The 12,485-nt window shown below is 43.0% G+C and overlaps 1 protein-coding gene across 1 annotated transcript in view; it reads left to right on the top strand.

Moving 5' to 3' along the window:
* The window catches only part of IGHMBP2 (immunoglobulin mu DNA binding protein 2), an 80,330-nt gene that overhangs the window by 25,928 nt on the left and 41,917 nt on the right, over positions 1–12,485 (top strand). Inside the window, exon 8 of the mRNA XM_070957365.1 lies at positions 3,215–3,389. Coding sequence (XP_070813466.1) covers positions 3,215–3,389 — 175 coding nt within the window. The remainder of the gene's footprint in view (positions 1–3,214; positions 3,390–12,485) is intronic.

Below are 12,485 nucleotides of genomic sequence, written 5' to 3'. Positions count from 1 at the left end.
TTTACTTCTCCTGGAAAGATGCCAAAGCCTGATGACGAGGTTGTTCAGTCTTATTCTGTTCATCCTACCCTAAGTTATGTCCTTAAAAAAGGCCATATTCATTTGCAGAGGGACAGGATACTTCATATAAAGTGATAGTCACTTCTACAGAGGCCTACACCATCTCTGCAATTAGTGTGATAAATATCAACATGCATTGTCCATCACAGCCAGCCCAGGAAAGGGAATTATCCTCAAGTGATAGGTCTCCAACCACGTCCCCTGTTTTGTGTGGATTTTAATTGCCATGAATACCCATTCAGATGACTTGAGAATAACCTTTTCTCCCAACCACTGTTGAAATAACTTTAAGAACTTTTTGGTAGTTGTCTTGGTTTAGGTTGTTTTGAGGTGTTTGGTCTAATAACTAGGTCCACCATCAAGGTTTTGAAATAATAACATGTGTTCTGAAAACGAGGGACTATTACAACAAGCATAGGAATCCTTTCCCCTTCAGCCTTTTTCATAGAAACCTGGTTTGCACTGGTTTCCAGAAGCAAAATTTCAAACATTGTGGTTTTAGAGGCAAAATGCAAAATTGTTTTATTTGTTAAAAGGCAATTGGGAATAGATTACTCAGCACCTTTCCATTTGTTCATGCATGCATGAACAAATGTATGTGTGTGTGTCTACAATCATCTTTTTGTTTCCTTTATAAGCATAAACTCTGCATGTGTGTTCATGTTACGTACAGTTACATATTTTCTGCAAATGAATTGGTTTGAAATCAGTGGCATAGATATCAGGTAAGAATGAAGATTTACAGTGTTGAATCATCAATTTCTCTGCAGCAGATTCTTTCTCCACTCTCCTCCTCCCCCCCACCGGCCTTTTTTTAGAAGCATGCTCCCCTTGCAGCAATTACCCAGTTTTTATAACTAAAGGTAGAAATCATTGTTGCCTTCTCCCTTCTGCAAGGTTATTTGGTGCAACCCAATCTTGTCACTTTATTGCTATGCTCAGCAGGCGAGCTTAATTGCTTTTACCCAAGGAACAGAACTGGCTTTTAATTAACTGAGTTCAATACACTAGGATTTTCCCAGAATGGTTAAAGTGGAATAAACCAGGACTGGTGTAATTTTACCTGCAACTCAAAACGCAGACCCGTATAACTGATTATTCATTAAATATTTTTCTTACCTTTCAAAACTGTTATGTGTGTAGAACCCCTAAGGGGCTGTATGGAGAATATTATGACATCTCAAGTATTATTTGTCCTTCATTCAAAAACTCAGACACCTAGACACAAATGTAGATTTGCAGCTTTTACTGTTTACTTTCTGCCCTAAATGCCGCATTCACTCACACATCCTTACTTCATTCCAGCCTAGCTAGTCAGGCAAAGAGAAGAAACAAGATGGGACACCTCTATCAGTCCCAGACCTCCCTTAACAGTTTTATCTCATTCCTGCGATTTTTCTACTAGATTGCCACTGCCTCATTCAATCTATTATATTGAGAACTGTAATTTTTATTTTATCCCAAGTCTTCATTTTTGTTCTTTTCTACTTGTTCCATAAGTTGAAATCATTTTGAGCATCCCTTTCTGAGGCTGGGTTGTGATTGCCAGTCTAGGAGGAAGCAAAAGTTTAAGAATAAATATGTTCTTTCCAATACTTCATTTTCCCTGCTTGTAAATTATGTTTTTATCTATTACATGGCCATGTGGCCCTATGATTCATGGAGATTTTATTGTTAGGCGACTTCATTGATGGCATCCTTGTTGTCAGCCAGTTTAATGGGCAGGCTGCTTCCATACCATTGCCAAGAAAACTACACAAAAGCAATATATTTCTGGATATTAGTTGGTCGGAAAAAGAGCAGGAGGATGCTGTTGCATTCAAGTCCTCCTTGTGGGCTTCCCATTGCTGTCTATTTTCCTATTGTGGAAATGGAAGATTCATGTAGATTGAGCTACTGTTGGGTCCACAGAATGTTCTGCCAAGCTAAGGAAAAGGGTAAAGGTTATGGGCACACTGCAGCTCTAAGTCGTTCCATAGATATAAACTCGGCAGCTCTTTCATTATAGGCTTGCAGATCAATTTCTTTTCATTCCGCACGTAAATCTGCCAGCTCTTACTTCTGCCCCTTTTTCTGACTGATAGATTTCTTATAGCAAATAAACAGTTGTGAATAAAAAGGTAGAATTTTACAAGGAGGGTGCAACTGGCATGACCATGGCTGTGGTGTTTTCTGGCAACTATCTGCCAGTCTGTCTTCTGGGATTTTTATGAGTTCCTAAATTAAGTCTGCAGCTCTGGGATTTGCTGGTGGTCTCTTATCCAGCTGTTAACCAAACCCAACCCTGCTTAGCTTTCTGAAATCTGTTGATTTCAAGGAGGTAATGCATCATTTCTATTATTATTCAGTAGAAGAATGTTCTGGTGGAAAGGAAAATAGATATCATTGGAAACTTTATTTGCATGTAATTGAAAATCATACAACTTGAAGAATGGCAATAATGATTATATACATATACATACATACATACATACATACATACATACATACATACATACATACATATATATATATATATATATATATATATATATATATATATAAAATTTATAGTTGCTGATAAAGAAATAAAGGGAGACTAGTATAGATCTATTTCAAGCTATTTAGCTGTCATCAGCTAGCCATACCCTTACTTGGATTTGAATCCGAGTAAGGGTATAGCTAGCTGATGAGAGCTAAATAGCTTGAAATAGATCTATACTAGTCTCCCTTTATTTCTTTATCAGCAACTATAAATTTGGTATAAAATAGTTTGTCGTGAATGCAACTGCTTGAGGGCTCCTGGATTGGAGCTGAAAGGCGAAAGGGAAACAGTATGCTCCCTCCCATATTGGGGTAGACCAGGTGCTTCGACCGAAAAACACTTTATATATATAAAGAGAGAGGGGGGAGGGGGGAGGGAAAGAGAGAGAGAGAGAGAGAGAGAGGGAGGGAGGGAGGGAGGGAGAGAGAATTGTGTCATTATATATATATATCAGGGTTGAATTATGGAGTCCTTGGTGCTCTCCGAGCAGGTAATGAAACATCTGCAGGCAAACAACCACACTCGGAAAGTACCAAGGAATCAGAAGACAATCTTTTAAGACAACTAGTCCTTTTCCATTTTTGCAGTGCTGAAAGGCTCAGTATAGTTTTTAATCTTGTTTTTAATTAGGTGCTTCTTCTGATGGTCCGTTGAAGCTTCTTCCCGAGAACCACTTTGATCTTGTGGTGATTGATGAATGTGCTCAAGCTCTTGAAGCAAGCTGTTGGATCCCACTGCTGAAGGTTAGGAAGTGTATCCTGGCTGGTGATCACAAACAGCTGCCTCCCACAATCATCTCTCACAAGTAAGAAAATGTCCTCCATTACCAATTAATTATTTTAAAGGTGCTGCGAAAAAGCCTATCTGGAAAAAGGCCTGTCAATTAGAATACCCATCTTTACATTTAATTGCACAGTAGGTAGAGATAACCTTCCTTGTTTTTTAATGAGATTTGATTATATATGTCAGCTGCTTATTATAAAGCAGGAAACTTAAACCAACTAACTTAAGATAATAAAGTAATTATTTTTTGAAGTATAATTAGCAGAACACACTCTTGAACTGAATACATCTTGTGAAAGAATAAGAAATAAGACTTGAATGTATTTTTAGATTGGAAGAAAACAAACGTTGGCCATGGATAATTTTATATTACAGTCCAATCATTTGAGATATCCACACTTCAGAGCTCTTCTGCTGAGGGGATGGTTGAACTGAATTTATTTTTCCTTGTGCACAATTTGGGAATTTCTCTTATAACAAGAACAGTGATGAAAAATGAATGGAATGGAATGGAATGGAATGGAATGGAATGGAATGGAATGGAATAGAATAGAATAGAATAGAATAGAATAGAATAGAATAGAATAGAATAGAATAACAGAGTTAGAAGGGACCTTGGCAATGATGGGTCCGCCCACCGCCCCAGATGTCATCATCAACGATCTGCGCATGTGCAGAAGCTTCTGCGCATTTGTATAAGCAAGGCGCGCACGCGAGCGAAGCAAGTGCGTGCATGCAATCCCATTGTGAACCAGTAGTAAAGGTAAGTAGAACCCACCCCTGGACCTTGGAGGTCTTCTAGTCCAACCCCCTGCTTAGGCAGGAAACCCTACACCACTTCAGACAAATGGCTATCTAATCTCAAAAACTTCCAGTGTTGCAGCATTTACAACTTCTGGAGGCAAGTTGTTCCTCTGATTAATTGTTCTAACTGTCAGGAAAGTTCTCCTTAGTTCTAAGTTGCTTCTTTCCTTGATTAGTTTCCACCCATTGCTTCTTGTTCTACCCTCAGGTGCTTTGGAGAATAGTTTGACTCTCTCTTCTTTGTGGCAACCCCTGAGATATCGGAACACTGCTATCATGTCACCCCTAGTTCTTCTTTTCATTCAACTAGACATATCCAGTTCCAACAACCGTTCTTTATATGTTTTATCCTTGAGTCCCCTAATCATCTTTGTTGCTCTTCTCTGCACTCTTTCTAGAGTCTCCACATCTTTTTTACATTGTGGCAATCAAAACTGGATGCAGTATTCCAAGTGTGGCCTTACCAAGGCTTTATAAAGTGGTATTAACACTTCACGTGATCTTGATTCTATCCCTCTGTTTATGCAGCCTAGAACTGTGTTGGCTTTTTTGGCAACTGCAGCACACTGTTGGCTCATATCTAAATGATTGTCCACTAAGACTCCAAGATCCAAGATTCATCATCCAAGAATTGATGGATTCTATTATTTTTTTTGCTACACCCATACACTTAAGTGGGCCCAGTATAATCTTCAAAATTCGTAGGTAGTTGTATGTTTTGCATAAAAGCTTATAGGCTTCCAGAAATTGAGGAACTGTAACTCCTTCTAATTCAATTTTATAGGCTGGGTAGCATTAGAGCTACAGACACTTTTGAAATGCTACAGATCTCCTATCCTTGACCTATTTAAACGAACCCCTGTTATTCATTTGTCTGTAATTGCTGCCTTGCTCACTATCGATAGATTTTTCAACCAGCTTTTTCCATTCTTAAACTATATGCGGTGCTTTAATGAATTACTTCCACTTTCAATGAAACCATAGCTTTCAATTATACCCCAAGCCAGCTAATTATATTTTACTGGATACGGAATAATGAAGGATCTGTGTGCATTATGTATTATTGGTTAACTTGTAACAAAGATTTCTGCCAAAAGTGAAACAACTTATTAAAGAGAACCGCCCCACAGAGTTCATTTGTTATCAAGCAATATATGTGAAGCAAGTCTATATTTGACTTTAAAATAGATTGTAACAGTCAAATTAAAATGATTGATTTAATTATAGAACTTCTCTAGAAGGAAAGCCCAAGCCCATGAAACAACGAGGGGGATAAATTTGACAGTACAAGAGAACTAGGCTCAAGTGCTAGAAATAAAAAAAACATCCCTCATAGAAAGAATAAAGGGAAATTATCACAATGAAACAAACTCCTATGGAAAGAGCTTTGCAATTCTACTATAGCGAGGGTCCAGCAGTCATTACAGGGTTAACTTGCAGTTCCGGTGATGACTGAGTCTGCAATTTGTGAAGCTCCTCCCACATCCACTGACTTCCCAGATCTCAGACTCAGTCGTTCTGGTTAGACCTATTTTGGCTGAGCTGGGAATTATTCTTTAATTTAGATAATAATTCCTTTTGGTAGTTAATTTCTTTACTTCTTTGCAGGATTGCAGAGCTCCCAGGGACCTGGTTGAGCTCTGCTTTCTCCAGCGAGACAGGCTCACGCCCAATTCCGCTGAGGACCGCTTTTACTGCAGTGGGTCTGCAGGCTGGCAGACCCAATTTGGCGTCCCTTGGGTGTTGCTCCATATGCTTCCTGGCTGTGGCTTACTCTGAACTCAGCAGGTCTGGAGAATCAGCGGTCAGTGTGAGGCTTCTCCAGAGGTCATTACAGGCAGCCTCTTTCTTTAACAGGGCTACCCTTATGTGGGTTAGACAACTGCAGGGTCGCTTACCTTTGTCTGATACTAGGGCTCACCAGGATATCAATAAAATTATAGTGGCTCTGGAGTATTCTGCAGATGCCACTCTTAACGCCTCCAGATTTACAGCTAAATCCATTGGTTCCAGCATCACCTCTCGCCGCCTCCTTTGGCTTCGCCAATGGCAGGCTGATACTAAGAATAAGTGGCATTTGGCATCTTCCCCATATTCGGGGAACCTTCTCTTTGGTCCTCCTCTTGAGCCCTTGCTTATCGAATCCAAGGATAAGAGGAAGGCCCTGCCTAGGTTGTCCCGAAGGTCAGAAGATCGTCCTTCCCCTTCTTCCTTTTGGCCCTTTCGGAACCCCCCCTCGAGTTTTCCTTCCTCCAGGTCCCAAAGATTTCAATCTACCAGGCAAGATAGATCCCAGGACAGACAATTGGGTACTGGATTCCGCAGCCAAGGTCGCAAATCTTTCAGAGGGGGGAGGGGTCGTTCTTCCTGCAGGTTTCGCTGACTCTTTGCCCGACCCTCCCATAGGAGGCCGCCTGGTGCTCTTTGCCAGCCAGTGGGAGGCGTTGACCTCGGATGCCTGGGTCAGGGAGACGGTCTCCCAGGGACTATCTTTAGAATTTCTATCTACCCCCGCCCACAAGATTCCTCTGGGTCCCTCTCTCGCGGGACAGGTCTCAACGGCTTCTACTGGAGGAGGCGGTGGCGCACTTCCTTCAAATCAGGGCCATTGAACTGATTCCAGTGGACCAAAGAGGACAGGGGTTCTACTCCCGCCTGTTCTTCGTCCAGAAGTCATCGGGGGGTTGGAGGGCCATTCTCAACCTGAAGTCCCTGAACCGTCGCATAATCTACCATCGGTTCAAAATGCAATCTCTTCAATCCATCCTAGAATCCATCAAGGAGGGAGACGTCCTCACATCTATCGATCTGACGGAGGCGTATCTTCACGTTCCCATCTGTTTGGCCCATCGCAAATTTCTTCGCTTTTGTCTGGTGTCTCATCATTACTGTTATTACGGGCTCTTCCATTTGGACTCTCCTCGGCTCCCCAAATGTTCACCAAATTGATGGCAGCGCTAGCGGCCTCCCTCCGAGCGGTTCCCATTCAGATCCAGTTTTACCTGGACAATCTATTGATCCAGTCCGGCTCGGAGAAATTAGCGCATCAGGACCTGCTCACCACCATTCAGGTCCTGAAAAGTCATGGTTTCTCGATCAATGAGGCCAAGAGCCACCTGGTATCGATGACTCGTATTCAACATCTGGGGGCCATAATAGATTCCATCCAGGGCAAGGTTTATCTGTCACAAGAGCGCCTGATCAGTTTGCGGTCCCTGGTGGGGCAGGTCTCTCTAGGGCAGCCAGTTCCAGTGCGTTGGCTGTCGCAGCTTCTCGGGAAGATGGTGTCCTGTATAGGGATCGTCCCTTGGGCCCGTCTCCATTGCAGGGCTCTGCAGTGGTTCCTCCTACCTTTTCAACGGTCCCTCATGAGTTCTTCCGACACCCTAGTTCGGCTATCACCCAAAGTTCTTCTTTCTCTAACCTGGTGGGTGTCTCCGGCCCTATCCAAAGGACGTTTTTTCAGGGAACCTCCTCTGTTGGTCCTGGCCACCTATGCCAGTCTCTTCAGCTGGGGTGCACACTTGGGGAACCTGTTTGCTCAGGGTTGCTGGAGCCAGGCCGATCTATCCAACGGTATCAAATGGTTGGAGCCATCCACTTAGCTCTGAGGGCATTCCAGGACCAGCTGGAGGGCACTCACATTCTAGTCAGGACAGACAACGTAGCAGCGAAGGCCCACGTGAATTGCTTAGGGGGAACGCAGTCACGACATCTGATGGAGGAGTCCAACCTGCTGGGGCTATGGTCGGAGAAACACCTGGAATCCATCAGAGCCACCCACATCTCCGGAGCAGCGAATGTGCAAGCAGATCTTCTCCGCCGGGCCACAGTGGACCAGGGCGAGTGGCGTCTTCGATCAGCCATCTTCCGCCAGATCTCCCGACAGTTCAGGGCTCCAACTGTTGACTTGTTCGCCTCTAGCAAGAATCATCAGACGAGCAGGTTCTTCTTGCGGTTTCCAGACCAGGGGGCAGAAGCAGTAGACGCCCTTCGGAGTCCCTGGCCACCGGGGCTTCTGTATGCCTTTCCACCATTGGCGATTCTTCCCAAGGTCATCCAGAAGCTTCTCATCGAGGAGGCCGAGCTGATATCATCGCCCCCCATTGGCCTCGCCGTCTTTGGTTCGCGGACCTGGTGGCTCTGTCAGTGGCTCCTCCTTGGCGTCTTCCTCAAGACAAGAGAGCTCTCAGTCAAGGAGATCTTCTACATCCAGACATCGAGTGGCTTCAACTAACCGCATGGAGGTTGAGCGGCAAATCTTCCGCAGTCGAGGTCTCTCGACTGACATCATAACTATCCTTCAGGCATCTTGTCAGGCTTCCACGAACCACATTTACAACTCCACCTGGCTGTCCTTCTGCCGTTGGTGCTCTCGCTCTGGCCTGGTCGCTTTAGATGCTTCAGAAGAGCAGGTCCTGGGGTTCCTTCAAGTTGGGTTATCTTCAAGTTTGGCTCCCAGCACCCTGCGCAGACAGGTGTCTGCCCTTGCCTCGATTTTGTCTTGTGGGTCTTCCCTGCCCCTTTCCAGACGTCCACTCATCAGGCAATTCCTCAGGGGGGCCTCTAACCTTCGCCCTCCTACTTTACACAGATACCCTACCTGGGATCTCCCCAAAGATCTGCCCTCACCCGTCCTCCCTTTGAGCCTTTGAGGTGGATGGGTTTACGGTTCCTTTCTTATAAGGTAGTTTTCCTGGTTGCCATAATCTCGGCTCGCAGGATCTCTGAATTGACAGCTCTCTCTTCTCGTTCGGACCTTTGCATCTTCCATTCGGACCGAGTGGTTCTCCGATTAGATCCTTCCTTCATCCCTAAGGTTAATTCCCCGTTCCATAGAGCTTCAGAACTCATCCTTCCCAACTTCTATCCCTCCCCTTCTCATCATAGGGAACGGACCTGGCACACACTGGATGTTCGTAGAGCCCTCAAGATTTACCTTAGGAGGACTTCTTCGTTCAGGCATTCAGAGAGTCTCTTTGTTTCTTTCTTACCTTCCTCTATGGGTCTGAGGGTTTCCTCTCCCATCCTGGGTCGGTGGCTTAGGGCCACTATTACCTCTGCTTACGAGGCTCAAGCATTGCCAGTGCCTTCCCGGATCACTGCTCATTCCACTCGTAGTGCTGCCACGTCCGCGGCCTGGGCCACTCAGGCATCCCTGGAGGATATTTGCCGGGCAGCCACATGATCTTCCCCTTCTCCGTTTATTTGTCACTATAAGTTGGATGTATACGGTTCTGCGGAGGAGGCCTTTGGCCGCCAAGTTTTGCAGCAGGTGCTTCAAGGGGATTCTCTTTCGGACCGGTAGTCCCCCCAATAGAGGTTCTGCTTTGGCATGTCCCTGTAATGACTGCTGGACCCTCGCTATAGTAGAATGGACGTTGTCTTACCTAAATGTCCCTTCTGCGTAGCAGAGGGTCCAGCAGTCATCCCCACCCTATCCAGTCCTTCTTCTTTGTGTTTCGTGGTGGTGGTGGGGGTTCTTTCTGTTCTTTGTTGTGGTTTTTCCCAGCTCAGTTATTCGGTCTGCAGAATCTCCCTCGTCAGAAATCTGGGAAGCCAGTGGATGTGGGAGGAGCTTCACAAATTGCAGACTCAGTCATCACCAAAACTGCAAGTTAACCCTGTAATGACTGCTGGACCCTCTGCTACGCAGAAGGGACGTTCAGGTAAGACAACGTCCATTCTAGACCATGAACTTCTGTTAGCTGCAGAATTTTTCTTGTGTAATAAATCATGTAGGTATTTGGGTGACATTTGCATAGTTCAGTCAATTAAAAAAAATAAACTACTTTGGGAGAGAATGTCTCGACTGGACAATCAACTGTTGGAAAGGGTAGTTGCAGTAATTAAAGATTCATAAGAATGTACTCATTCTTATTTACGGAATGAATTCATTCCGTACTTTATCACAGAACATACGATCTAGAAGCATCTGTTGCTGAAATACAACTTGCCTAAAACCTGCTTAAATTAGCTCCCACTGATAAGGTAGGTGAAAAGAGATCAGTATGAAATGGCATTAGCAGCCTGACCTTTCATAAGTTTTTATGAAGAGCTACTTGCATCCCATGGTGTTATATCCTGACCAAGATTCCAAATGAAGTTCATGCTAGATCTTCAAATCTCCACATTCTGTGAAACATTTGTTAATCGTTCCCTATCAGCATAGACTTATTGAGATCCTGTTCATATTTTAATTGTTAATGATTTATATTCCGTAATTTTTCCCATGGGTGCATGTGTAGGTTGCTTGAATTTTTCTGTTTGCTGTGCTAGAATAAATTGCATGCAATTTATTAAACTGCACCCTGGAAGAAGTTAAACCAGAAGCAGGAATGTAATTCTCTACATTCCTGGCAGAAAATTAGCATGCAGGAGACTATAAATCGTGCATTGTTGTATATGCTGCTCTTGCTGTGAAACTCTTCAGTCATTATTGTTTATGCACGTATGTTTTATGGATATATATCTCATATATTTTAAGCATGAGAGAGATCCATAAAACATTCGTGCATAAACTTGCCAGGAATAAGTTTAGTTCAGGAAACCTGCACATAATTGCTAATGTAAAGCATTCTTTGTGCTGTTGGCAGATAGAGTAGCAAATAGAAGTTTCAACTGAAAATTGCATTGCTTCCTTGAAGACCAACCACCCCAGAACAGCCCTCTAGTACAAGTTTATTCTCTGAAGATTATATATTGTTGTTGCTTTATAGATAAGATGATCCTAATCGCAATAAACTAATACTAACTTAAGGCGGTTAAATAGTTTCTGCCAGGACATCACCTTAAGTCCTCTTTTAAATTTCCCCATAACTCTTCTACTTTGATGCCATTATAGATACAATTTTGGACTAATAATAGATGTAATATTGACCAAGATAGTCTTTTGAAATGTAAAGAAATGTTTAGAGCTGTGGTGTCAAACTCGCGGCCCACGGGTCGAATGCATCATGTGGTGGCCATGCCCACCCCTGTTTTAGCAAAGGGGGGAAAAGTCATGATACGTCACTTGATGATGTGATGACGCGAGTTTGACACCCCTGGTTTAGAGAGATGAATAGTAGTAGTTATAGGGCAGTTTAACTGATTATAACCACAAAATGATGTTTAAGATGGCAAATTGTGAACAGCAAGAAAATAATTATATATGGAGTGAAAGCCAACTTGTCAGTTGTGTAAATGCTAGGTTCTTGTTATACAAATTATTGCTCTCATTGCTGTCCAGCTCTGAGACTTTTGTAGGAGGACAATAATAATGCAACATCAATTTCTTCTTTCCTCAGCACTCCCAGAATTGCCTGGGTTATCTCCAGATGATTGCCTCTTTGTCCTGTTTCTTATCTTTTTGGCAAATCAGATGTTCAACTTGTTCTATGAAGATGTATTCAAAGGAGAAAATACCAGCACAAGTGTAGTTTATAGGCAGTAGGCTGATCAAGATAGCAAAAAATGTTCAACTAAAGTACACAGAGTTGGAAAGAACCATTTAGGCATTTATATTTATCCCCTTGCTCAGTACAAAAATCAAAATTCTTGCTTGTTTCAACAGTGGTCTGATTCCTTTAATCAAACATTTGAATTATCCAAGATCTTTCTCCTTAGGGTTAGGGTTAGTAGGAACACTTTAGAGAGGAAAATGCTGGGGTTTGAGGTTGATGTGCAGCAACTGGTATTTCAGCTATAGGCTAGAAATCTGGAGATCAGACGTTCTAATCCCCATCTTAGGCACAACTGGGTGACATCGGGCCAGCCACTTCTTTTCAGCCCTAGGAAGCAGACAATGGCAAACCACCTCTGAAAAATGTTGGCAACAAAATTGCAGGGATTTGTCCAGGGAGTCTCCCAAGAATCAGGAGTAATTCAAAAGAACCAAAAAAGAGAAATATCTTTAGCTCTTTGGTATGGCAAGGAATGACGTGCCCTTAATTGAATGAGATCTGTTATCTTAGGATCAATATCACCATTTCTTTGAAATAGACCCTGTTGGGTGTTTTGCTATTGCTGCTACAGCTATTGATATCCTTATCCAATCTATCGCAGTAACTTTTAGATCCTGATAACCTTCTGTGAAATCTTGGCTTATTTGCCCTGATTGTGATCCTTCTGGCAGCAACTGGTTGTGATGACAAGCAAATTTATTGAATCAAGAAAACCTTTTTTTTTTTTATTGAAAAAGTTTTTCAAATACAAATTTTCCCCCTTTCCCCCCTCCTCCCTAACCCACTCTCGCCCTCCCCTCCCCCTGTGGCTTCTTCAGAGTACAACCCAAATTCATAACAGATTATATAATACTTTACCATCCCCTTGC

The sequence above is a fragment of the Pituophis catenifer genome, unplaced genomic scaffold (assembly GCF_029215685.1).
Source record: "Pituophis catenifer annectens isolate HBS135680 unplaced genomic scaffold, rPitCat1.0.hap2 SCAF_1, whole genome shotgun sequence".
NCBI classification, from domain to species: Eukaryota; Metazoa; Chordata; class Lepidosauria; order Squamata; family Colubridae; genus Pituophis; species Pituophis catenifer.
The sequence above is the reverse complement of the archived record's forward strand: the minus strand, read 5'-3'. Positions and strand labels throughout refer to the sequence as shown.